Genomic DNA, 26,853 nt, shown 5'->3' on the forward strand with positions numbered 1-26,853 from the left:
CTTGCTTCTCTTCTATTTAGAGATGGCCTTTCAATATATCTTTTAGGATAGGTTTAGTATTGCTGTATTCTTTTAGTTTTTGCTTGTCTGAGAAATTCTTTATTTCTCCACCTATTCTAAATGGCAATCTTGCTGGGTAGAGTATTCTAGGTGGAAGATTTTTCTCTTTTAAGACTTTGAATATATTTTGCAAAAGAAATCATTTATTGCAAGGTTTTGTTTAAACAAATTAAAGGGGAGAAAAGAAATAATCATCTGGAGAGATTCCAAAACATGTATTTTATTAAATTCAACCCTGAATGGCCAAAACAATCCTGAAAAGGAACAAAGTTAGAGGATTCACACTTTCTGATTTCAAAACTTACTTCAAAGTTACAGTAATCAAAAGAGTGTGGCAGGGGCATAAGACAGACACAGGGTGCTGTAGAATAAAACAGAATAGACCAGATATAAACCCTCAAATATATGTCCAAATGATTTTTGACAAGGACGCCAAGAACATTCAATAGGGAAAGGACAGCCTTTTCAACAAATGGTACTGGGAAAATAAGACATCCTAATGCTAAAGAATGAAGGTGAATCTTGCCTTAAATAATATAGAAAAATCAACCTAAATGTATCAAAGAGATAAATATAAAAACTAAGACTATAAAACTCTTAGAAGAAACACAGGGGAAAATCTTCGTTACATTGGATTTGGCACAATTTCTTGAATATGACACCAAAAGCATAGGCAACAAAAGAAAAAACAAATAAACCAGCCTTCATTAAAACAAAAAACTTTTGTGCATCAAATGATACTATCAGGGACTTCCCTGGTGGCACAGTGGTTAAGAATCTGCCTGCGACATATGGTCACCTTATCTTTGATAAATGAGGCAAGAATATACAATGGAGAAAAGACAGCCTCTTCAATAAGTGGTGTTGGGAGAACCAGACAGTTACATGTAAAAGAATGAAATTAGAACACTCCCTAACACCATACACAAAAATAAACTCAAAATGGATTAAAGACCTAAATGTAAGATCAGACACTGCCAAACTCTTAGAGGAAAACATAGGCAGAACACTCTGACATAAATCACAGCAAGATCCTTTTTGACCCACCTCCTAGAGAAATGGAAATAAAAACAAAAATAAACAAATGGGACCTAATGAAACTTAAAAGCTTTTGCACAGCAAAGGAAACCATAAACAAGATGAAAAGACAACCTTCTGAATTGGAGAAAATATATGCAAATGAAGCAACTGACAAAAGATTAATCTCCAAAATATACAAGCAGCTCATGCAGCTCAATATCAAAAAAACAAACAACCCAATCCAAAAATGGGCAGAAGACTTAAATAGACATTTCTCCAAAGAAGGTATACAGATTGCCAACAAACACATGAAAGGATGCTCAACATCATTAATCATTAGAGAAATGCAAATCAAAGCTATAATGTTGTATCACCTCACACCAGTCAGGATGGTCATCATCAAAAAATCTATGAACAATAAATGCTGGAGAGGGTGTGGAGAAAAGGGAACCCTCCTGCGCTCTTGGTGGGAATGTATATTGATACAGCCACTATGGAGAACAGTATAGAATTTCCTTAAAAAACTAAAAATAGAATTACCATATGACCCAGCAATCCTAATACTGGGCATATACCCAGAGAAAACCATAATTCAAAAAGACACATGCACCCCAATGTTCATTGCAGCTCTATTTACAATAGCCAGGTCATGGAAGCAACCTAAATGTCCATTGATGGATGAATGGATAATGAAGATGTGATACATATATACAATGGAATATTAATCAGCCATAAAAAGGAACAAAATTTGGTCATTTGTAGAGACGTGGATGGATCTAGAGACTGTCATACAGAGTGAAGTAAGTCAGAAAGAGAAGAACAAATATCGTATATAAATGCATATATATGGAACCAAGAAAAATGGTACAGATGAACCGGTTTGCAGGGCAGAAATGGAGGCACAGTTGTAGAGAACAAACATATGGACACCAAGGGGAGAAAGTGGTAGGGGGTTGGTGGTGGGGGGGTGATGAATTGGGAGATTGAGATTGACATATATACACTAATATGTGTAAAATGGATAACTAATAAGAACCTGTTGTATAAAAAAATAAAATAAAATTCAAAAAAAAACCCAGTTAATTTTAGGTTACATAACCACAATATGTAATTTAGGTTGTTTTACTACCATATAAAAGAAAGAAAAAAGGATATAGATAGTGAAAATTCCAATTCACATCACACACAAGATTTTTGCACTTTACTCAGAAAAGAAATAAATAGAGTAATAAAATAAAACTGGAACACTTTGTATGGGGGAAGAAAGCCTTGCCACGCCTCTGAGAGGAAGAGGGCAGTTTCAGTAGAAGCACTTTCAGTCTATGAGAGAATGCCAAGAACATTGACTGCCTTGAGGTCTCCAGCACCATTCTCCACTGCTAAGAGCATGATCTGGCTGTTCCAGTCTCTCACGCTTGTCTCCTGCCTTGGCCCAGGTAAATACTGAAGCGGACCCATGTAGTCATGAGTCACTCCTGGTTTTGTGCAGCTTGCTCAATCTAAATCACCTATTTATAGGTGTCTGTCTATCTCTCTGCCAAGGGATCCGGTGGGGCTCACAGTGGTGCCTGATAAACTGCCGTTGTCTCTCAACCTAAAAGCTTATGGCCTGAGATGGTTCAGAGTTAAGAGTTCCAACTGTGTTTTCATTTAAGTGAATTATCTGCTGGGGCATGGTAAATGTGCTTTTATGAGACAAGACTCTTTGGGTTTTATGACCAGCATGTTGTGGTATAAAGAGACCGAAAGTTAAGAAAAGAGGTCTTCTTACTTACTGTGGTGTCACAGGTAGGTTACACGTTCCTCCTGAGCCTCACAATCTTCATTGGAAATATTGAAATTCTATGGTTGGGCTTAGCCGAAATTTCTGAACCCAACTAAAACACTAGAAATAGTCCTCTCAGTTTTTGCTTACTGTGATAAAAAGCGTTCTCCAGCTTTCCTTTCCTTTGATGCAAATCAGGGGCTATCTAGTCCAGCAGCACCCAATTTGGCAGACAGAAAGGAATTATCTGATCCTGCCTGCTTCTCATTCCCTGCTGTCCATTTCATGGAAAGCATGAAGGTTCATGTCAGGTTTGGAGAACCACAAGTGGTCAGCTGGGGCCAAAGTATAGGATGGGGCAGAAGACAAAACAGGAAAGCTAGCCCAGAACTAGCCCAGGGTAGCAGATAAAAATAGTTAATATTCATTGAGGGCTCATACTGTTCCAGGAACTGGGTCAAATATTGTACATACATCATATACATAAGCCTTATGACAGTTCTATGAGTCTATACTATTATTATCCCCTTTTTAAATAACTTGCCCAAATTTCATTAGACACTAGGTGGCAAGCTCTTGCAATATTTTTGAGGAACAGTGACAGTTGAATAAACACGGTAGCAGCACAAGAGGAAGAAGGACAGAAGCAAAAATCATCATAGATGTAGAATTAACTAGATTAACTGGCAATGGGAATTAGGGGGGAAGAGAATTCACTGTCATCCAATAAATATTCATTGAGCACCTACTGGATGCCTGGCACTGTTCTAGTTCCTGGGGATACACCATGAACAAAGGAGGCAAAAATTCCTGCTCTCGTGGAGTTAACTTTTTAGCGGGGGAGACAAACAATAAACAAGATAAATAAGTGAAATAGTATATTTGATAGTGATAAATGATAAGAATGAAATAAATCAAGCAGGGAAAGGAGATATGAAATATTGGGGGGGGGTGAAATTTCAGAGTAGCCAAAGAAGGTTACAAAGTTGCGGGGATGAGGGAGCAGCCATGAAGAGAAGGTGATTTCTATTTTGGAGCTACTAATTTTAAGATGTTAGGTGTGATATCCATGAGAAGATTTCCTGAAAGCAGCTGGAAATTTAGGACTGGAGGTAGAGCTGAGGCTGGAAGTTTAGAAGTCACAGCATAGAAGTAATAAATGAAGTTAAGGAGAAAAGTGTAAGGACAGAAACTTGGGAAATAAGTATAAGATGTAGAAAGAGGGAGAATTTACTTACACATTCAAGAGCCACTCCCCAGCATGGGAGCAGAGACCCGTGTCTTTGCCTCCTTGCAAAATTGAACCCATCTCTAGAATTAAATGTTCTGAACGTCCTCAGGTTAAAATTCCCCTGTTTCTCCTCATTCCCATCAATACTTCTCTTGGGCCCTATGAAATATACACTATCCTCACTTTAAGGAAGAGGAAAGAAGGCATACAACAGTTAAGTAACTTGCTTAATGTCACACTGTTATGGGGGAAGTGGGGATGGTGCAGAAAAGAAACATACTTGAATGTGTTTTGCAGGTGTTCTGAAGCCCAGGAGGAAAGCAGTGATTTCCAGGGTTAGAACCTGGCTCCAGAGTCTGTATTCATAACCACTTTACTCTGCTAGTTAGTTTATACACAGTTATATATTCACATAAATGTATATATAATTATAAACTGTGATACTAGGAAGAAAATAAGCAGCGTACTGATGCTGAAAACTTGGCTTCTGTACACTGGTGCTGAATTGAATCTCAGAGACAGAGTTTTAGGTGAAATAGAAAAGTGTAGCTTTATTGCTTTGCCAGACAAGGGAGACAAAGCAGGCTCCTGTCCTCAAAAACTGTGTGTCCCAACCTGAGCTTTTTGGTTTTTTTTTTTTTGTGGTATGCGGGCCTCTCACTGCTGTGGCCTCTCCCGCCATGGAGCACAGGCTCCGGACGCGCAGGCCCAGCAGCCATGGCCCATGGGCCCAGCCACTCCGTGGCATGTGGGACCCTCCCGGACTGGGGCACGAACCCGTGTCTCCTGCATCGGCAGGCGGACTCCCAACCACTGCACCACCAGGGAAGCCCTGGTGAGGAGTTTTATGCAACGGTTCAAGGTTGGGGTTGCTGATAAGATTAGGGTGTGTGCAGGACCTGCACTCCTTCAATTTGTTCTCAGGTAATCTGATGAGTTTCTATGGTTCCTTTAATCTGGCCTCAGGTGGTCTTCTTGAAGAGCTTCTCTGGTTCCTTTAATCTGGAATGAAGAATGCTGATATATTCCATTTTGGGGGTTTTAGTTCTGTAGAAGAGCTCAAAGATATTGCTGTTTAACCCTTGAGGCGGAACCAGGACCCTGCCCCAAGGTTGCACTATTGTTTCTTGGCTGCTCCTCTCTCGTCTCTGCATCCCCTCTCTTCCTTGATTAGCAACTATTCTAATCCGCCCTTAGGAACTCAGGGAAGGTCATGGAGGCTGGAGTCTATTCCCTACAAACAAGAAATGGGGGACATAAAGCCTTCCATGCCCAGGAGTCCCCACAGTGTCCTTCTTGGTTTCAGTACCATTGCAGAGAAAAACAAGAGGATCTGCTTTGGATGAGGTGATGTGGAATGGATTTTCTGGAAAGGTAGCATCTCCTCTGATATTTAAGGAGTGTGAGAAGTCAAACAGGGGAGGAGTCTAATGAAGAAGCATTCAAAGCAGTGGGAATTACATGTGCGAAGGCCCTGGTTCAGGGAAGAGTTTGGAGTGATTAAGGAAGGGAGAGAAAACTACTGTGACAAGAGTATGGCACAAATAAAATCACTCTTGAAAACAAGCATGAAGGAAGATGACTCATGCCAGCCTACATTCTTTCAAGGGGCTGGACACCATAACTTGCTCCTTTTAAGAAATGTATCTGAAAAGATAAACCATGTTAAGAAATAATCCCAATTGGTATAACTGAAATCAGACATTATCATGCCCTGGAGAAAATGAATCTCATTTGCTTCTCCGTTTTATTCTTTATAGGTGGGAACTTACTTATCAAATGTCAATATGCACACAAATTATTAGGGAATCTTATTATAATGCTGATTGTGGAATGGAGACTAAGATTCTGCATTTATAACAAGCTCCCAGGCAACCCCAGTGCTGCTTCATGAACCACACTCATGAGACTTTAGTCACAGTGGGGTTGGAGGGATGGAGAAATAAGAACAAATTCTTCAAGTGTGTTTGCAGGAAGCAGATACAGGTATTCTGATGCTGAAGAGAGAACAGTGGTAGGAAATATATGTACAGCCAATACACATGGGCCAACCAAATGATTCTGACGTTTTGAGTCAAAAACTTACAGGCTCTTCTGCTAAGAGATTGTAATCCGATGACTCCCCTTCCCCTGAGCAGCATTATCTACTTCTTACTAACCATCCACACCTTCAAATGTTTATTGTTGCTCACCACAGGCAGAGAGTTGTTTATATTTTGTCACTATCCTCAAGGACAACTGTGTCTTTCCACCTCTCAGAATCTGTGGTCTGTGCCCACTGGACTACCAGCCTTCCACACCTCCCAGTTTTCAGTCTCCCACTACAGATCTAGCCTCAGTTGTGTCTCCATGTGCACACAAAATTTTTGTCTTTCTTTTTTTTCATTAAGGTGAAATTCACAAAACAAAATAATAATATTAAAATGTACAATTCAGTGACATTTAGTAAATTCACAATGTTGGGCAACCACCACTTCTACTGCTCCAAAACATTTAGTCACTCCAAAAGGAAACCTTGTACTCATTAAGCAATCACTTCTCATTTCTCCTTCCCCCTATCCCTCTTCAAACACTAATCTGCTTTCTGGCTCAATGGGTTTATCTATTCTGAATATTTCCTATAAATGAAGTCATGCAACATGTGACTTTTTATGTCTGACTTCTTTCTTAGTACAATGTTTTCAATGTTTATTCATATTGTATCATGTATCAGTACTTTGTTCCTCTTTATTGCTGAATAATATTCCATTGTATGTGTGTACCATATTTATTTATCCACTCATCTACTGATGGACATTTGTGTTGTTTCCACCTTTTGGCTTTTGCAAATAGTTCTATTATGAAGACTTTTGTACAAGTATTGTTTTCAATTCTTCTGGGTATATAACCAGGAATGAAATTGCTGGATCATATGGTAATGTTGTACTTAATTTTTTGAGGGATCACTAAATAGTTTTTTCCACAGTGTCTGTACCAGTTTACAAGCCCACCAGCAATGTATAAGGGTTCTAATTTCTCCACATCCTTACCAAAACTTATTTTCCAATTATTTACTATTATTATTGTTGTCATTATTATTAATCACCATCTTAATACATGTAAAGTGTATTTTTGATTGTAAAGTGTGGTTTTGATTTGCATTTCCCTAACAACAAATGATATTGAGCCTCTTTTCATGTGCTTATTGGCCGTTTGTATATTTTCTTTGGAGAAATGTCTATTCAAGTCCTTTGTCCCTTTTTGATTGGATTATTTGTCTTTCTTTTTTTTTGAGCTATAAGAGCTCTTTAACTACGTTGAATACTAGACCCTTATCAGATATATGATTTATAAATATTTTCTCCTATTCTGTAAGTTTTATTTTCATTACCTGATAATGTCCTTTGATGCACAAAAGTTTTTAATTTTGATGAAGTCTAATTTATCTATTTTTTCTTCTCCTGCTCACACTTTTGTTGTGATATCTAAGAATTCATTGCCAAATCCAAGATCATGTAAATTTACACCTATGTTTTCTTCTAAGAGTTTCATAATTTTTTGCTTTCATATTTAGGTCATTGAAACATTTTGAGTTGATTCTTGCATAGGTGTGAGGGAGGTGTTCAACTTCATTCTTTTGTTTATAGGCATCCGGTTGTCCCAGCACTATTTGTTGAAGCAACCATTCTTTCCCAATTGAAAGATCTTGGTATTCTTGTCAAAAATTAACTGTCCATAAATGTATGGGTTTATTTATGGACTCTCAATTCAATTCCATATAGACATCTATATGTCTATCTTGATACCAGCAATGCACTGGCATGTGATTAATGTAGCTGTGAAAATTTCTAAATTGGGAAGTGCGAGTTCTTCAATTTGTTTTTATTTTCAATATAGTTTTGGTTATTTGGGGTCCCTTACAATTCCATATGAATTTGAAGAATGGCTTTTCTATTTATGAAAAAGAAAGTCACAAAGGTCATTGGAATTTTGATAGAGATTGAACTGAATCTGTAACTTGCTTTGGGTAGTATTGCCAAATACTTAATCTTAAATCCTACAATCCAAAAAAAAAAAAAAAAATCCTACAATCCATGAACATAGGATGTCTTTCCATTTATTTAGGTATTCTTTAATTTCTTTCAAAACATTTCATAGTTTTCAGCATATAAGTCTCGAATCTCCTTGGCTAAATTATTCATAGATATTTAATTATTTTAGATGTTATTATATATGGAATTGTTCTCCTAATTTCCTTTTCAGATTGTTCATTGCTAGTGTTTAAAAATACAATGTGTAAAAAATTAATTAATTAAAATAATAAAAATACAATGTGTATTTGTAAAATACAAATTTAAACTATACAATTGTAAATTTACAATTGTAAAAATATGTGTTGTAATTGTAAAGTTTTGTAAATTGATCTTCTATGCTACAATTTTGCTTAATTCATTTATTAGCTCTGATAGATTTTTTGTGGATTTTTTTTTATATATACTTTTTGTTTTATATCGGAGTGTAGCTGATTAACAGTGTTGTGATAGGTTCAGGTGCACAGCAAAGGGACTCAGTCAGCCATACATATACATGTAACCATTCTCACCCAAACTCCCCTCCCATCCAGACTGCCACATAACATTGCGCAGAGTTCCCTGTGTAATACAGTAGGTCCTTGTTGGTTATCCATTTTTAATATAGCAGTGTGAACATGTCGATCCCAAACTCCCTGACTATCCCTTCCCCCGATCCTTCCCCCCAGTAACCATAAGTTCATTTTCTAAGTCTGTGAGTCTGTTTCTGTTTTGTAAATAAGTCCATTTGTATCATTTCTGTTTAGATTCTGCATATAAGGGATATCATACATATTTTTCTTCCTCTGTCTGACTTACTTCACTCTGTATGACATTCTCTAGGTCCATCTATTTTGCTGCAAATGGCATTATTTCATTCTTTTTAATGGCTGAGTAATATTCCATCGTATATATATAGCACATCTTCTTTATCCATTGCTCTGTTGATGGACATTTAGGTTGCTTCCATGTCTTAGCTATTGTAAACAGTGCCTCAATGAACATTGGGGTACATGTATCCTTTCAGAGCATGTTTTTCTCTGGATATATCCCCAGGAGTGGGATTGCAGAGTCATATGGTAGCTGTATTTTTAGTTTTTTAAGGAACTTCCATACTGTTCTTCACAGTGGCTGTACCAGTTTACATTCCCACCAACAGTGTAAGAGGGTTCCCTTCTCTACACACCCTCTCCAGCATTTATTGTTTGTGGATTTTTTGATGATAGCCATTTTGACTGGTGTGAGGTGATGTCTTGTAGTTTTGATTTGCATTTCTCTAATAATTAGCGATGTTGAGCATCTTTTCATGTGCCTGTTGGCCATCTGTATGTCTTCTTTGGAGAAATGTCTATTTAGGTCTTCTGCCTATTTTTTTAAATTGGGTTGTTTGTTTTGATGATATTAAGCCTCGTGAGCTGTTTGTAAATTTTGGAGACTAATCCCTTGTTGGTCACATCATTTGTAAATATTTTCTCCCAATCTGTGGGTTGTCTTTTCATTTTGTTTATGGTTCCCTTTTCTGTGCAAAATCTTTTAAGTTTAATTAGGTCTCATTCATTTATTTTTGTTTTTATTTCCATTATTCTGAGAGATGGATCAAAAAAGATATTGCTGTGATTTATGTCAGAAAGTGTTCTGCCTATGTTTTCCTCTAGGAGTTTTATAGGTTAGGTCTTTAATCCATTTTGAGTTTATTTTTGTGTATGGTGTTAAAGAATTATCTGATTTCATTTTTTCACATGTAGCTGTCCAGTTTCCCCAACACCGTTTGTTGAAGAAACCGTCTTTCCACCATTGTGTAGTCTTGCCTCCTTTGTCATAGATTAATTGACCATAGATGTGTGGGTTTATTTCTGGGCTTTCCATCCTGTTCCATTGATCTATATTTCTATTTTTGTGCCAGCAGCATACTCTTTTGATGACTGTAGCTTTGTAGTATAGTCTGAAGTCAGGGAGCCTGATTCTTCCAGCTCTAGTTTTCTTTCTCAAGATTGTTTTGGATATTTGGGGTCTTTTGTGTTTCCATACAAATTAAGATTTTCTTTGTTCCAGTTCTGTGAAAATTGCCATTGGTAATTTGATAGGAATTGCATTGAATCTGTAGATTGCCTTGGGTAGTATTGTCATTTTAACAGTACTGATTCTTCCAATCCAAGAACATGGTATATCTTTCCATCTGTTTGTGTCATCTTTGATTTCTTTCATCAGTATCTTACAGTTTTCAAAGTACAGGTCTTTTCTCTCCTTAGGTAGGTATATTCCTAGGTATTTTATTCTTTTTCATGTGGTGGTAAATGGGATTGTTTCTTAAATTTCTCTTTCTGAATTTCATTGTTAGTATATAGAAATGCAGCAGGTTTCTGTGCATTAATTTTATATTGTGCAACTTTACGGAATTCATTGATTATCTCTAGTAGTTTTCTGGTAACATATTTACGATTCTCTATGTATAGTATCATGTCATCTGCAAACAGAAACAGTTTTACTTCTTCTTTGCCAATTTGGATTAGTTTTATTTCTTTTTCTTCTCTGATTGCCATGGCTAGGACTTCCAAAACTATGCTGAATGAAAGTGATGAGAGTGGACATCCTTGTCTTTTTCCTGATCCTAGAGGAAATGCTTTCAGCTTTTCACCAGTGAGTATGATGTTAGCTATAGTTTTGTCATATATGGCCTTTATTATGTTGCAGTATGTTCCCTCTTTGCTTACTTTCTGGGAAGTTTTTATCATAAATGGGTGCTGAATTTTCAAAATATTTTTCTGCATCTATTGAGATGATCACATGGTTTTTTTCTTCAATTTGTTGATGTAGTGTATCACACTGGTTGATTTGTGGATATTGAAAAATCCTTGTACTCCTGGGATAAATCCCACTTGATCATGGTGTATGATCCTTTTAATGTACTGTTGGATTCAGATTGCTAGTATTTTATTGAGAATTTTTGAGTCTATGTTCATCAGTGATATTGGCCTGTAATTTTCCTTTTTTGTGGTACCTTTGTCTTGTGTCAGGGTGATGGTGGCCTCATAGAATGAGTTTGCGAATTTTCCTTCCTCTGCAATTTTTCGCAACAGTTTCAGAAGGATAGGTGTGAGCTCTTCCCTCAATGTTTGATTGAATTTGCCTGTGAAGCCATCAGGTCCTGGACTTTTGCTCTTTGGGAGTTTTTAAATCACAGTTTCCATTTCAGTACTTGTGATTGGTCTGTTCATATTTTCTATTTCTTCCTGGTTCATTCTTGGGTGACTGTTCCTTTCTAAGAATTTGTCCATTTCTTCCAGGTTGTCCATTTTATTGGCATACAGTTGCTTGTAGTAGTCTCTTATGATCCTTTGTATTTCTGTGGTGTCATTTGTAACTCCTCCTTTTTCATTTCAAATATTATTGTTTTGAATCCTCTCCCTTTTCTTCTTGATGAGCCTGGCTAAATGTTTATCAATTTTGTTTATCTTTTCAAGGAATCAGCTTTTAGTTTCATTGATCTTTGTTACTGTTTTCCTTGTCTCTGTTTGTTTATTTCTGCTCTGATCTTTATGATTTCTTTCCTCCTACTAACTTTGGGGTTTTTTTTGGTTGTTGTTGTTCTTCTTCTTCTTTCTCTAATAGCTTTAGGTGTAAGGTTAGGTTGCTCATTTGAGATTTTTATTGTTTCCTGAGGTAAGATTGTATTGCTATAAACTCACCTTTTAGAACTGCTTTTGAGGCATCCCATAGGTTTTGAATCATTGTGCTTTCATTTTCATTTGTCTCTAGGTATTTTTTAATTTCCTCTTTAATTTCTTTAATGATCCATTTGTTCTTTTTTTTTTTTTTTTTTTTTTTTTTTCGGTACACGGGCCTCTCACTGTTGTGGCCTCTCCTGTTGCAGAGCACAGGCTCCAGACTTGCAGGCTCAGTGACCATGGCTCATGGACCTAGCTGCTCCATGGCATGTGGGATCTTCCCGGACCAGAGCACGAACCTGTGTCCCCTGCAATGGCAGGCAGACTCTCAACCACTGCGCCACCAAGGAAGCCCCCATTTGTTCTTTAGTAGCATATTTTTTAACCTCCACATGTTTGTGTTTTTTATAGTTTTTTTCCTGTGGTTTATTTTTAATCTCATAACGTTGTGATCAGAAAAGATGCTTGATATGATTTCAATATTCTTAAATTTACTAGGCTTGCCTTGTGGCCCAGCATGTGGTCAATCCTGGAGAAGGTTCCATGTACACTTGAGAAGAATATGTATTCTGCTGCTTTTGGATGGAATGCTCTATAAATATAAATTAAGTCCATTTGGTCTAATGTGTCATTTAAGGCCTGTATTTCCTTATTGATTTTCTGTCTGGATGATCTGTCCATTGATGAAAGTGGGGTGTTAAAGTCCCCCATTATTATCGTGTTACTGTTGATTTCTCCCTTTATGGCTGTTATTTGCCTTATATATTGAGGTGCTCCTATGTTGGGTGCATATATATTTACAATTGTTATATCTTCTTCTTGGACTGATCCCTTGATCATTGTGTAGTGTCCTTCTTTATCTCTTATAACAGGCTTTATTTTAAAGTCTATTTTGTCTGATATGAGTATTGCTACTCCAGCTTTATTTTGGTTTCCATTTGCATTGAATACCTTCTTCCATCCCCTCACTTTCAGTCTGTATGTGTCCCTAGGTCTGAGGTGGGTCCCTTGTAGACAGCATATATACAAGTCTTGTTTTTGTATCCATTCAGCCAGTCTATGTCTTTTGGTTGGCATATTTAATCCATTTACATTTAAGATAATTATCAATATGTGCATTCGTGGGCTTCCCTGGTGGTGCAGTGGTTGAGAGTCCTCCTGCCAATGCAGGGGACACAGGTTCATGCCCTGGTCCAGGAAGATCCCACATGCCGCAGAGCGGCTGGGCCCGTGAGCCATGGCCACTGAGCCTGCACGTCTGGAGACTGTGCTCTGCAGCGGGAGAGGACATGACAGTGAGAGGCTTGTGTACCACAAAGAAAAAAAACATATATATATATATATATATATATATATATATATATATATATATATATATATATATATGTTCATTCGTATTGCCATTTTCTTAGTTGTTTTGGGTTTGTTTTTGTTGGTCTTTTTTCTTCCCTTCCTCTTTTGCTCTTTTCTCTTGTGATTTGATGACTGTCTTTAGTGTTGTGTTTGGGTTGCTTTTTCTTTTGTGTGTGGGTATCTGTTGCAGTTTTTGGGTTTGCTGTTCCCATGAGGTTTTGATATATCAGTCTATATATGTGCAAGTTTATTTTGTGGTTATTGTTTTTGTTTGTTTGTTTGTTTTAAGTTGCTAGTCTCTTTCCTGCGTAGAGGAGTTTCTTTAACATTTGTTGCAAGGCTGGTCTGGTGGTGCTGAATTCTCTTAGCTTTTGCTTGTCTGTAAAGGTTTTGACTTCTTGTCCAAATCTGAATGAGAGTCTTGCTGGGTAGAGTATTCTTGGTTGTAGGTTCTTCCCTTCCATCATTTTAAATATATCATGCCAGAGAGACCTTCAAGATGGTGGAGGAGTAAGACGTGGAGATCACCTTCCTCCCCACAAATACATCAGAAATACATCTATATGTGGAACAACTCCTACAGAACACCTACCGACACTGGCAGAAGACCTTAGACTTCCCAAAAGGCAAGAAACTCCCCACGTACCTGGGTAGGGCAAAAGAAAAAAGAAAAAACAGAGATAAAAGAATAGGGAAGGGACCTGCACCTCTGGGAGGGAGCTGTGAAGGAGGAAAAGTTTCCACACACTAGGAAGCTCCTTCACTGGTGGAGATGGGGGATGGGCGGGGGTGGAAGCTTCAGAGCCATGGAGGAGAGCACAGCAACAGGGGTACAGAGGGCAAAGTGGAGAGATTCCCACACAGAGAATCGGTGCCAACAGCACTCACCAGCCTGAGAGGCTTGTCTGCTTACCAGCCGGGGTGGGTGGAGGCTGGGAGCTGAGGCTTGGGCTTTGGAGGTCAGGTCCCAGGGAGAGGACTGGGGTTGGCTGCATGAACACAACCTGAAGGGAGCTAGTGCTCCACAGCTAGCAGGGAAGGAGTCCGGGAAAAAGTCTGGACCTGACTAAGATGTAAGAGACCTTTGTTTAGGGGTGCATGAGGACAGGGGATTCACAGCACCCCCTAAATTAGCTCCAGAGACAGGTGCGAGCTATCAACACAGACACCAGAGACAGGCATGAGATGCTAAGGCTGCTGCTGCAGCCACCAAGAAGCCTGTGTGCAAGCAGGTCACTATCCACACCTCCCCTCCCTGGAGTCTGTGCAGCCCGCCAGGCCAGGGTCCCGTGATCCAGGGACAACTTCCCCAGAAGAACACACGGTGCTCCTCAGGCTGTTGCAACATCACGCTGGCCTCTGCCGCCGCAGGCTCACCTGGCATTCCGTACCCTCCCTCCCCCTGCCCTGGGTGAGCCAGAGCCCCCTAATCAGCTGCTACTGTAACCCCGTCCTGTCTGAGCAAAGAACAGACACCCTCAGGTGACCTACACACAGAGGCAGGGCCAAATCCAAAGCTGAAACCCAGGAGCTGTGCGAACAAAGAAGGGAAAAGGAAATTTCTTCCAGCCGCCTCAGGAGCAGTGGATTAAATCTCCACAGTCAACTTGATGTACGCTGCATCTCTGGAATACCTGAATAGAAAACAAATCATCCCAAAATTGAGGTGGTGGATTTGGGGAGCAACTGTAGACTTGGGGTTTGCTTTCCTGCATCTAATTTGATCCTGGCTTTGTGTTTATCTTAGTTTAGTATTTAGAGTTTATTATCATTGGAAGATTTGTTTATTGATTTGGTTGCTCTCTTCCTCCTTTTGTAGATAGATAGATAGATAGATTTTTTCCTTTTTCTCTTTTTGTGAATGTGTATGTGTATGCTTCTTTGTGTGACTTCGTCTGTATAGTTTTGCTTTTACCATTTGTCCTAGGGTTCTGTCTGTCCGTTATTTTGTTGTTTTTCTTTTTAGTATAGCTTTTTAACACTTGTTATCATCGGTGGATTTGTTTTTTGTTTTTGTTGCTCTCTTCTTTCTTTCTTTTTTTATTACTTTTTTATTTTTAATAATTATTTTTAATTTTAATAACTTTTCTTTTCTTTTTTCTTTTCTTTTTTCTTTTTTTTTTTTTTTTTTTTTTTGCCCTTTTCTTCTGAGCCATGTGGCTGGCAGGGTCTTGGTGCTCCATCCATATGTCAAGCCTGTGCCTCTGAGGTGGGAGAACTGAGTTCAGGACATTGGTCCACCAGAGACCTCCCAGCTCCATGTAATATCAAACGGCAAAAGCTCTCCCAGAGATCTCCATCTCAACACTAAGACCCAGCTCCACTCAATGATGAGCAAGATACAGTGCTGGACACCCTATGCCAAACAACTACCAAGACAGGAACACAATCCCATCCATTAGCAGAGAGGCTGCCTAAAATCATAATAAGGTCACAGGCACCCCAAAACACAGCACCAGACATGGTTGTGCCCACCAGAAAGACTAGATCCAGCCTCATCCACCAGAACACAAGCACTAGTCCCCTCCACCAGGAAGCCTACACAACCCACTGAACCAACCTTAGCCACTGGGCCACTGGGGGCAGACACCAAAAACAACGGGAACTACGGACTTGCAGCCTGTGAAAAGGAGACCCCAAACACAGTAAGTGAAGCAAAATGAGAAGACAAAGAAACACACAGCAGATGAAGGAGCAAGGTAAAAACCACCAGACCAAACAAGTGAAGAGGAAATAGGCAGTCTACCTGAAAAAGAATTCAGAATAATGATAGTTCTTCTGCCTCAGTTATTCTGCTATTGATTCCTTCTAGTATAGTTTACACTTCAGTTGTTATATTGTTCATCTCTGTTCTTTAGTTCTTCTTGGTCTTTGTTAAACATTTCTTGCATCTTCTCAATCTTTGCCTCCATTCTTTTTCCAGGATCCTTGATCATCTTCATTATCATTATTCTGAATTCTTTTTCTGGGAGGTTGCCTAGCTCCACTTCATTTTGTTGTTTTTCTGGGGTTTTATCTTGTTCCTTCATCTGGGACATAGTCCTCTGCCTTTTCATTTTGTCTATCTTTCTGTGACTATGGTTTTTGTTCTGTAGGCTGTAGGTTTGCTTCTTGCTTCTGCTGTCTGCCTTCTGATGGATGAGACTATCCAAGAGGCTTATGCAAGCTTCCTGATAGGAGGGACTGGAGGTGGGTAGAACTGGGTCTTGCTCTGGTGGGCTGAGCCTGTGCTCAGTAAAACTTTAATCCACTTGTCTGCTGATGGGTGGGTCTGTGTTCCCTCCCTGTTGTTTGGCCTGAGGTGACCCAGCACTGGAGCCTACAGGCTATATGGTGGGGCTAGTGGCAGCCTCTGGGAGGGCTCATGCCAGTGGGTACTTCCCAGAACTGCTGCTGCCAGTGACCTTGTCCCTGTAGTGAGCCACAGCTGCCCACTGTCTCTGCAGGAGACCGTCCAACACTAGCAGGTAGGTTTGGTTCAGTCTCCTATGGGGTCACTGCTCCTTTAGCCAGGTCCTCATGCACACAAGACTTTGTGTGTGACCTCCAAGAGTGGAGTCTCTGTTTCCCCCAGTCCTTTGGAAGTCCTGAAATCAAATCCCACTGACCTTCAAAGTCAGATTGCCTGGGGATTCCTAGTCCCATTGCCAGACCCCCAGGCTCGGAAGCCTGACATTGGGCTCAGAACCTTCTCTCCAGTGGGAGAACTTTTGTGGTATAATTGTTCTCCAATTTGTGGATGATCGCCCACCTAGCAGGTATGGGATTTGATTTTATCGTGATTGTGCCCCTCCCACTGTCTCAGTGCAGCTTCTCCTTTGTCTTTGGATGTAGGGTATCTTTTTTGGTGGGTTCCAGCATCTTCCTGTCAATGCTGTTCAGCAGTTAGTTGTGATTTTGGTGCTCTTGCAAGAGGAGGTGAGCCCATGTCCTTCTACTCTACCATTTTGCACCAATCTATTTCTGTGGACTCTTTAGGATTTTCTATCTATAAGATCACATCACCTGTGAATAGGAATAGTTTCACTTTTTCCTTTCCAATTAAGATAACTTTTATTCTTTTTCTTGTCTAATTGCTGTAACTAGAACTTCCAGTACAATGTTAAATAGAAGTGATGAAAGTAGGCATTGTTATCTTGTTCCTGGCCTTATGTGGAAGGCTTTCAGTCTTTCATTCTTTTTTTAAAAATCTATTTATTTATTTATTTATTTTTGGCTGCATTGGGTCTTTGTTGCTGTGGGTGGGCTTTCTCTAGTTGCAGTGAGCTGGGGTTACTCTTCATTGCAGTAGGCAGGCTTCTCATTGCAGTGGCTTCTCTTGTTGTGGAGCACGGGCTCTAGGCATGCAGGCTTCAGTAGTTGTGGCACACGGGCTCAGTAGTTGTGGTGCACAGGCTTTGTTGTTCCACAGCATGTGGGATCTTCTGTGTCCCCTGCATTGGCAGGTGGATTCTTAACCACTGCACCACCAGGGAAGTCCCTTCCATTCTTGAATAGAATGTTAGATGTGGGTTTCTCAAATGCCCTTTATCAAGGTGAGGAATTTCCCTTCTACTTTTAGATTCTTATGTGTGAAACAGTGTTGGATTTTGTTAAGTGTTTTTTTCTGTATTAATTGAGATGATCATGTGTCTTTTTCCCTTAATTATATTAATGTAGCATATTGCATTGATTGATTTTCATATGTTGAATCACTCTTACATTCCTGAAATAAATTCCAATTAGTCTTGGTGTATAATCCTTTTACTATGCAGCTGGATCCAGTTTGTTAATATTTTGTTGAGGGTTTTTCTATCAATGCTTATAAGGGATAATGGTCCATAGTTTGTGTGTGCGTGCGTGTGTGTGTGTGTGTGTGTGTGTGTGTGTGTGTGTGTGTGTGTATGATATCTTTGGCTTTGGTAAAGGTAATGCCGGCCTCATAGGATGAATTAGAAAGTGTTTTCTCCTCTCCTTTTTTGGGGAAGTGTTTGAGAAATATTGACATTAATTATTCTTTAAATATTTGGTAGAATTCACCAGTGAAGCCATCTGGTCCTGGACTTTTCTTTGCCAGAAGGTTTTTGATTACTGATTCAATATCTTTACTTGTTAAAGATCCTCTTAGATTTTCTATTTCTTCTTAAGTCAGTCATGGTAATCTGTTTGTTTATAGAAATTTGTCTATTTCATCTAGGCTATCTAATTTGTTACCATACAGTTATTCATATTATTCTCTTATAATCGTTTTTATTTCTATAAGGTCTGCAGTAATGTCCACTCTTCCATTTCTAATTTTAGTAATTTGAGCCTTCTCTATTGTTCTCTCAATTAATCTAGCTAAAATTATGTCAATCTTCCTGATCTTTTCAAAGAACAAATTTTCCCTCTGAGCACTGTGTTCGCTGCACCCTGTAAGTTTTGGTATGTTGTATTTTCATTTTCACTTGTCTTACTCAAGATCCTGCCTTATATATCTCTTCCCTTCTCTATTAAATCTCTTGAGAAATCAACCCCTACCCTCCTTCTGAACTTGTTTCATGCTGAGCTGAAACAACCCACTATATCTCTTTTTCCTATAGATAGGCCTAAGCCAGTCCTAGGCCTAAGCCATTCCCCTAGGTTAGATATCCCAAAGTTTCTCTGACTTTTCTCTTTTTCAGAATCAGTTCAGCCTTACCTGCTTTCTTTATTCCTTTGCATTTCTCAAAAATACTCCATGTTTCTTAATATATTCAAAAAAAATCATTCAGATAATCATTCAAGACACTTTACATTCTGATCTCAACCTATTTAGTATTCCAAGATCCCTGGGCCAGATTCTGGGGGCATAAAGAGCTGACTGATACATTACTCATGTTTCCAGAGTGAGTGAAACATGTAAACAAACATACTCCAAATTTCTGCTGACTGAACATCCACACCAGGCGTTGGACCTCAGCACCACCCACATGCTCCAAGTGGCTCCCAGTGACTTATAAGGGATGCTTCCCATAGGCCCCCAAAGCAGCCTTCTGTTAAGGTCATGAGGCATCCTCCCAATTCTTAGTCTCTTCTGATTCTAGTCCTCCAAATCTGCAGCTAGCTGAACCACTTACAGAAGACCTCAATGCTCTGCAGAGAACGTGGATATCCATGCCAAGGATGCTGACCCAAGACATTCCCAAAGCATCAGTGCTGATCCCAGGCAGAGTAGAGAAAAAGGCCTTCTTGTGCCTTCTGGGCCACACCACGTCATCTGGGTCCAAAAGCAGCTCTCCTAGAGTCCAAAGTCTTTCAGAGGAGCCTTTGAGCTTTTTCAGTAACTTCTTACCTTCACCTTCCTTAAGCACAGTGGCTCTTATCTTCTTTTTTTTCTTAGACTTGCAGGGAATTACTTCTACCAACCCCTTCTCCTCCTTCTATAACTTTTCCTCTTCTCCAACCACAAACTCCTGTCTCCTCCCCTGTACCAAATGCAAACCCCACAAATATAAACAAAGGCAAACAGATATTTGAACTTATCCTTGAAGGATAAATAGGAGCTCACCAGATGGGAAAATGTGAGCAAGGTATTTCAGGCAAAGGGAACAATGGAGCAAAGAAAGAGCCGGGCATTCTTGAAATAATCAAGCAATGGAGAACTTCTTGTTTTTATTCAAAACCCAACTACAATGTTACCTTCTCTGCAAAGTGTTCCCTGACAACCCCCAACCCTTTCTACCCCATCATTTTCACTATTTGTGCTCCTATAGAGCAGTTATCTCTATCAATTCAACATTTATTGAGCTCAAAATTGTGCTAAATGCTAGGAATACAGAGATGATAAGCATAATCCCTACCTCAAGATTATGAAAAATAGAGGAAAAGAACATTTTAACTATATCTAAGAGAAAGAAACACTCGATATTGAGTGTGCAATTAGTGGTGTGAGGGCAATGCAGAAGCAAACCCTATCCTAGGTCAACGCCTAACTCACCACACCATAGCTACATGTTTACCTGTCAGACTCCTCTACCAAACGGTGAGTCCAGAGAACAGATAATGTCTTATTCATTTCTATATTCAGTCTTCAGTCCAGAAACTGGTACATAAAATGAATCTAATAAGTATGGTCTGAATGCCATGATTTCTAAGGCTTTTACTCACTGAATTGGCATAAAGCTGAGCAAATAGTACAATGAATGGCCTGTTAAATAAATGAATGATTTCGATCTATAACAACAAAGGAAACTTAAAGGTCTGTGCTAGAGAAGGAAGAACAGTTCTTGGAGAGTCTTTGGGCCACAGGGTATGCCGAGACCCGTTACAAAGAGAAACCGGTCCTAAACATCCTGGGCAGAGAACCTGCAAAACAAGGGATGGAGCTGTGCTCATTCACCCAGCAGTATTCATTGGGTGCCTACTCTGTGCCAAGCACTGTTCAAGAATGTCCAGCACCGTGAACAAGACAGAAAAAAATCCTTGCTTTCATGGAGCTTACATTCTTATAGAAGGGGAAAAGAACAAAAAAACAAATATGCAAATTACAGAGTATGGTAGAAAGTAAGTATTACAGAGAAAAACAAATTCAAAGGCAATGAGTACACAGGAGTGAGGGCTTGTGGTGAGGAAAGCGTGGTCACAGAAGGCCTCCTTGAGAGGGGATGTTTGCATTAAAGACCTTATGGAGACGAAAGAGTGAGCCACGTGGACACTTGGGGGAAGAGCATTCTAGGCAGAAGGAATTACAAGTGTACGACTCTGGCCTGTTCAAGGAATAACCAGGCCAGCATAGTGTGAGCAAAGGGAGTAAGGGGGAGAGTTATAGGAAATTAGGCTAAAAAGAGAAAAATGACCAGATCATTCTAGCCCTCATAGGCCATTGTAATTGTTTTGTTTTGTTTTTTCTTGTTGTTTTAACCTCTTTTACTGAAATATAGTATACAAAGAGAAAATTACAAATCCTAAGTGTCAGCTCAAGGAATAATCATAAAATGAATAAATCTGTGTATCCAGACACAGGTTAAGGAATGGCACATTATCAGCAGCCCAGAAAACCCCCTCTATGCTCCCTCCTATTTGCTATCCCTCCCTCCTCCTCAAAGGTAACCCTATCCTGACTTCTAAAGTAATAGATTTGTTTTGCCTGTTTTTTAACTTTAAATAAATGTAAGCATGCCACTGTATTCTATTTGTATCTGTATTTTCTTTTTTCACTCAAGATTTTGCTTGTGATATTCACCCATGTGATTCTGAGAGGGAAGAATGGTCAAATGACAAACAACAGCATGTTAAAGTGCTGATGGGAAAGATGTAGTAAAGAGGGGGAATTGGTGGCAGTGTTCATGTGATGGGCATGCATGTGACAATTTGAGAAAAAGAGAGGAAGTGTGAGGTCACCCAGGAGCTGAGTGCAAAGATCCTGAGACATTTCCTCACCTACTCAGATCCTCTCCTGAGAATTAAGAGATCTTGAGAAGGTTGAGGTTGTGGTAATGGTTACCTATTCATTGATTCACTCAAACATTTCCATATCCTACTTTGTGTTAGGCACAGTGTTGAGATATAAAGATAATTAAGACATGGTCAGCTGGACAAACAAGTAAACAGAGGGCTAAAAAAATGGTATGATAAATGCTAGGAATTTGGCAAAAGATGGTAAAGAAACATCTTCTTTAAGAATGACTGTGACTATCTCACCTTTTTTGCTTGAACATTAATGGCTCTGAGAGAGGCTCATGAGAGTATAGTCATTGTATGTTACTTTGAGGTTAACTATTATTTTTATGCTTATCAGTTTTTATCTCCTCAACTACTAGACAATAATCTTTTGGGAGAATAAAAGATATCTTCTGGTATCATGGAAAGAGCACAAAGTAGTTAGAGTCAAAGGAGTTGGGTCTGAATCCTGACTCTGTTATTCCTTAGCTAGGTAACCCTGGGAAAACTAGGTAACCTCTCTGTGCCTCAGATCCTTTCTATAAATGGAGATGGTAATATTCATCCTACTGCCTCACAGAATTGTTGTCAGCGTCGAATGAAATAATGTATAAGAACTGTAAATTCCTATTACTAGTCCTCTAAATCTCACAAGCCTACTATGCTGAACACAGTAAGTATTTAATAAATGTCAAGCTTTGATTATATTTCATCAGCAAAGACTTGTGGGTTTTGAAGTCTGTGCCAGAGAGTTGATATAGTTGTCCCTCTCTATCTCATGCCCAGATAACTCAGAAGCTGGGATCAGATAGTGTGGCCATGACTCAGGAGTGACCAGCTAGTGTGGGAGGGTAGACTGGCCAGGATCATCTGGATCAACTACTCATTAAACAAGAGTGCCAGACATTTTGCTGGGGTGGAGCCTCTGTGATTGCCCATTTCAACACTCCTCCTAACCCTTTCCCTTTTCATCATATTTCTGGACTTCAGTATCAGAGAGCTCTAACTGACTGGCAGAGGATGGAGAAAGGGTGTGGGGAACAGGGGGAGGGCAGGGAGAGTTATAGCAGTTTTCTTTCTGTGTTCACAGGGAACACAGTTTCACAAACCAGCTCAACCCCATTGATTGTGAATGGGGTCCTGGGGGAGTCTGTAACACTTACCCTGAAGTTTCCTGTGGAAGAGAAGATCACGTCCATCACCTGGCTACATGAGGGAAAATCTGCCATCTTCATAGAGCCAAATGAAGCACTAAACAGGGTGACTGACCCAAAGCGGAAAAATCGATTGAATGTCACCGAGTCCTATTCCTTGCAGCTCAGCAACCTGACGATGGCAGACTCAGGACTTTACAGAGCCCAGATAACCACACTGACCTCTTCACTGTTTACCGATTATGATCTGAGGATCTTCAGTGAGTCAAATCATGGGGTTTAATTGTGTATGGACTGAAAAATAGTACATATTTCAAGTCTATGTGACTGCAAGTGTGCACTATAGCTTAGTGGTAAAAAGCATGGCATTTGGAGCTAGACTGAGGTCCAGCAACAAAACTATTCAATGGCATTGCACAGCAGTTAGTGACAGAGCTAAGATTAGAACCTAAATCTTGTGACTTCTAGACCCTGTACTAGGCTCCATTACACTTGTTGAGACAAGTTTCTTCTGCCACTATTTAGAAGACCAAGCACAACTTCTTCTGCAACAGCCACACTCCTGAGGCTGAATGCCAATGGCTTCTCAGGGCCTTTTGGAGTGCCTCTCCTTCAAAAGCACATACACAGAGAGATGTGTAAGCTACACCAACATGTTTTACAATTGTGCAAAGGTATTTTAAGATATAAATTATATAGGTTTTCTTTTAAAAAACACTGGCCAATTGTTCTGTATGTACTAGGCTAGGGATGGCAAAGATTTGATCTTATGGGCCAATATCAATTAATTGGGAGTAACTTTCTAGGGTTCAGTGTTAAGAAAGATATCAGAGTCATGTTGTTTATTCACTGAGTCAACAATATTTGTTAATCAGGGATAATATACGAGACACTGTTTTAGGCCCTTGAAATACATCAGTGAACAAAACAAAGGTCCCTGCTCTCATGGAACTGACATTCTGAGTAGGGAATATGGGAGCAATAATAAACAGTACACATAATATATAAACAAATGACACAGTAAGCTGCGAGTGCTATGGAGAAAGAGAGATTAGAACAGAATAAGGAGCATCAGAAGTGCCAGAAAGCAGTGGTCAATTTTAAATGGAATGATCATAATAGACCTCATTGAGAAGATGACATTAGAGCCAGGACATGTTGGAGGTAAAAGAGTGAGCCATGCAGATATCTGGATGAAGAGCCATCCCACACAAGCACTCCCTGTGTCTGGCAGCTCAAGGAATATAAAGAAGGTCAAACATCAAGGAGCAGAGTAAGAGAGAGCAATAGGAAATGAGGTCAGTAAGGAAGTAGGGGGCCATATCTTCTAAGGCTATAAGAGCCATCACAAGGACTTTGGTTTCATTTTTGGGGGAACGGACAACAATTGGAGGGTTTTGCAGAGAAGTAATATAATTTAACTTACTTATTTAAAGGATCTCTTTGGACAAGTGTGGAAGCCACTGAACCAATTAGGAAGCCATTGCAACTATCTAAGCAAGAGGTAATACTGGCTTGGACCAGAGTCGTAGCAGTGGAGGTAGTGAGAAGTGGTTGGATTCTGGATATATTTTAGAGGTAAAGCCACCAGGATTTTGTGATGTGGGAGTATGAGAGGAAAAGATGAGTCAGGGATGACTCCAGGGCTTTTGGCTTGGATGACTGGAAGGATGCAGTTGTTGTCAACTAAGATGGGGAAAGTTGCAGATTGAGAAGGTTTTGGAGAGAAAAACAGGAGTCTTTTTGAACATGTTGAGTTGGAGATACACATTATATCCAGGTAGAAATGTCAAATCAGTAGTTATATATTCATCAAATGGAGAAAGATATCAAGATAGGTTTTTGAGGTCAGCAACAGACATTGGCTGAAGGAGATGTAATATTCATGCCAAATATTTGCCATTTCTGTGCTACATGCTGTCTCATGTAATTCTCATAATTACCCAAGAAGTAAGTATTATTGCCCAGTTTTATAGATGAGGAAACTTAGGCATGAAGAGACTATAATTTGTCCATGTAGCCAGTAAATGACAAAGCCGTGATTCTAACCTAGGTCTTCCTAACTCTAAATCCAACATTCTTGCCATGACATGAAAATTCTGTTCCAGCAAGGTATGTTCCACCACCCCTACTCAGTTAGCTAAGCTTAAAGCATTACTTAATCTCTTCTAATCAGACAGTTGGAGTCATTCTGTTTCTATTGGGTCACCTTTATTTCAACCCTTGGGCGGAGTCTAGGTCAGAGGGCTTTTCTGTACTGCTTTCATGTCCCCATTGATTCACAGCCACTGACACCTTAGAGGTGATATTTTCTGGTCTCTGCTCTCGGATATTTCTGCAACATATGTAGTCCCAAATATATTGCACTTCTTTCTTCCCCAGAATTTCTTGCTTTCTCTCTGTTTCTTCACTTCTTCCTTTCCTAATTCTTTAATTCTCAACATTTCCCTTTCTGACTTGGTGACACTCTACATCAAGGTCTCTTTGTCATCATTTGAGCCAGCATCAGCTCCAGTGAGAACCAATATTCCCACAGATGTGGGAAATACAGTTCTCCAAGAGTGTTAAGCTTTTATCTTCCATCCCATCTAGGGAACTCTGACAATGGAGAAGTGTGCCTGGTCTTCTGGTTTTGGACCTGGCTGAGGTAGGGCTGGCCCTTAGTTTAGTCTCCAAATTATCTTTACATAAGGGGCAGTGAACAAGTGTTAGAAGGACCCCCAGGAAGAAACTGGAGCTCCAAAAATTAAAGTGATCAGCTTAAAATCACCTGACTAGTTGGCGACAACCCCAGTCTTTCCCTTCCCTCTCTCCCACTGCCTACTCTGTCTCATACTGATGTCCCTTATCATTTGGTCACCCCATACCTTGATGTCATCAATTAGGCAGTACATGCAGACTTATTTACAGAATACACAGCTGTGTCAGGTGGAATACAGAAACATCGAGGTGAGAGATATTTTTCACAGAGGGCTGAGCCAAGACATTTGTCCTTAATCCAGGCCTCTTCTCTGCACACAGGACGACTGAGGAACTTACAAGTTGTCCCTCACACCAAATGGTCTAATAATAGGACCTGTGAGATCCTCCTGACCTGCTCTGTGGAGAATCCAAATGATAACATCTTATTCAGGTGGCAGGTCTCAGGAAACACACTTCAAAGTGAAGCAAACCTTACTATCTCCTGGGACCCCAAGAGTTTCAATGAAGAGACCTACACCTGCGTAGCTGAGAATGCTGTCAGCAATTCATCCTTCTCTGTCTCTGTCCAGAGTCTCTGCAAAAGTAAGTATGTCTCAGGTCTCTCTGAGAGCCTTGAGTGGCTGTGAGGTGTGGGGTGTCTCTTGTGCCCTTTATGATTCCTAAAACAGCAGCCCAGTAGGAGACAGCCAAGTGACACTGGGAAGGGACAGACATCCCCTGGGGCTCCATGCCTCTCACTCCCTCAGAGGTCTCTCCTTCCTCCCTCCCCCTCCACCAACCCTTTCTCCAGCCTACTCAGATCCCAAGAGCAAAGTCCTTGGGAAGGCAGGATTGCTTCCTCCCACTGGCTCTACCAGGCTCCACCATGCCCTGTCTGCCTAAATGGGACTCCCACTCCCAGAAAGCCTGCTCATACCCCCAGAGCCTCTGGGTATAGATGAACCCACCCAACTCCCAAAGATGGTCTAGAAGAGATGCAGTAGAGGCTCTAAAAAACCACTCTGGGCCTCACTCGATGTGTCTCAAGTGCAACTTCTTTTTTTTTTCTTTTTAGGTGTTACTAATGAAAAAAATGAACACCTGGATACCATGTGGATTGTAGTGGCAGTTTCTTCAATATGTATAGTCGTGGTCATCATCGTGTTATTATTTGTTTGGAGGAAAAAAATAGGTTTCCTTTCTTCCTACTTACTGTTTCTTCTCCAAGGTTCCAGAGACTTAGCATTTGGGGCCTCCAAAAGACTCTGTCTTGTAGAAGACAGATAAAGGGAGGGAGCATGCAAACCCTGGCTCAGCTGGTCCACTGGGACAACACCTGGGTTGTGAATACACATGTGCTAATCTCCTAGAAAAGTGTCTTACTGGAAAATGCAGGACCCTTTCGGGTCCCCTTCCACCACACCCTCTAGAGAGACACATCTAGGGGTAGGGGGTGGAAGGCTTCTCTCACTATAGTCACAGATTTCAATTAATT

At 40.0% G+C, this 26,853-nt stretch overlaps 1 protein-coding gene across 1 annotated transcript in view; it reads left to right on the plus strand.

Annotated features, from left to right (window-relative positions):
- The first annotated feature begins 2,388 nt into the window (after positions 1-2,388).
- Positions 2,389-26,853, plus strand: part of SLAMF6 (SLAM family member 6) — a 30,333-nt gene continuing 5,868 nt past the window's right edge. The window contains exons 1-4 of the mRNA XM_019932598.3: positions 2,389-2,516; positions 22,613-22,936; positions 25,698-25,961; positions 26,434-26,550. Coding sequence (XP_019788157.2) covers positions 2,411-2,516; positions 22,613-22,936; positions 25,698-25,961; positions 26,434-26,550 — 811 coding nt within the window. The 5' untranslated portion in view covers positions 2,389-2,410. The remainder of the gene's footprint in view (positions 2,517-22,612; positions 22,937-25,697; positions 25,962-26,433; positions 26,551-26,853) is intronic.

This window comes from Tursiops truncatus, chromosome 1 (genome assembly GCF_011762595.2).
Source record: "Tursiops truncatus isolate mTurTru1 chromosome 1, mTurTru1.mat.Y, whole genome shotgun sequence".
Taxonomy (NCBI): domain Eukaryota; kingdom Metazoa; phylum Chordata; class Mammalia; order Artiodactyla; family Delphinidae; genus Tursiops; species Tursiops truncatus.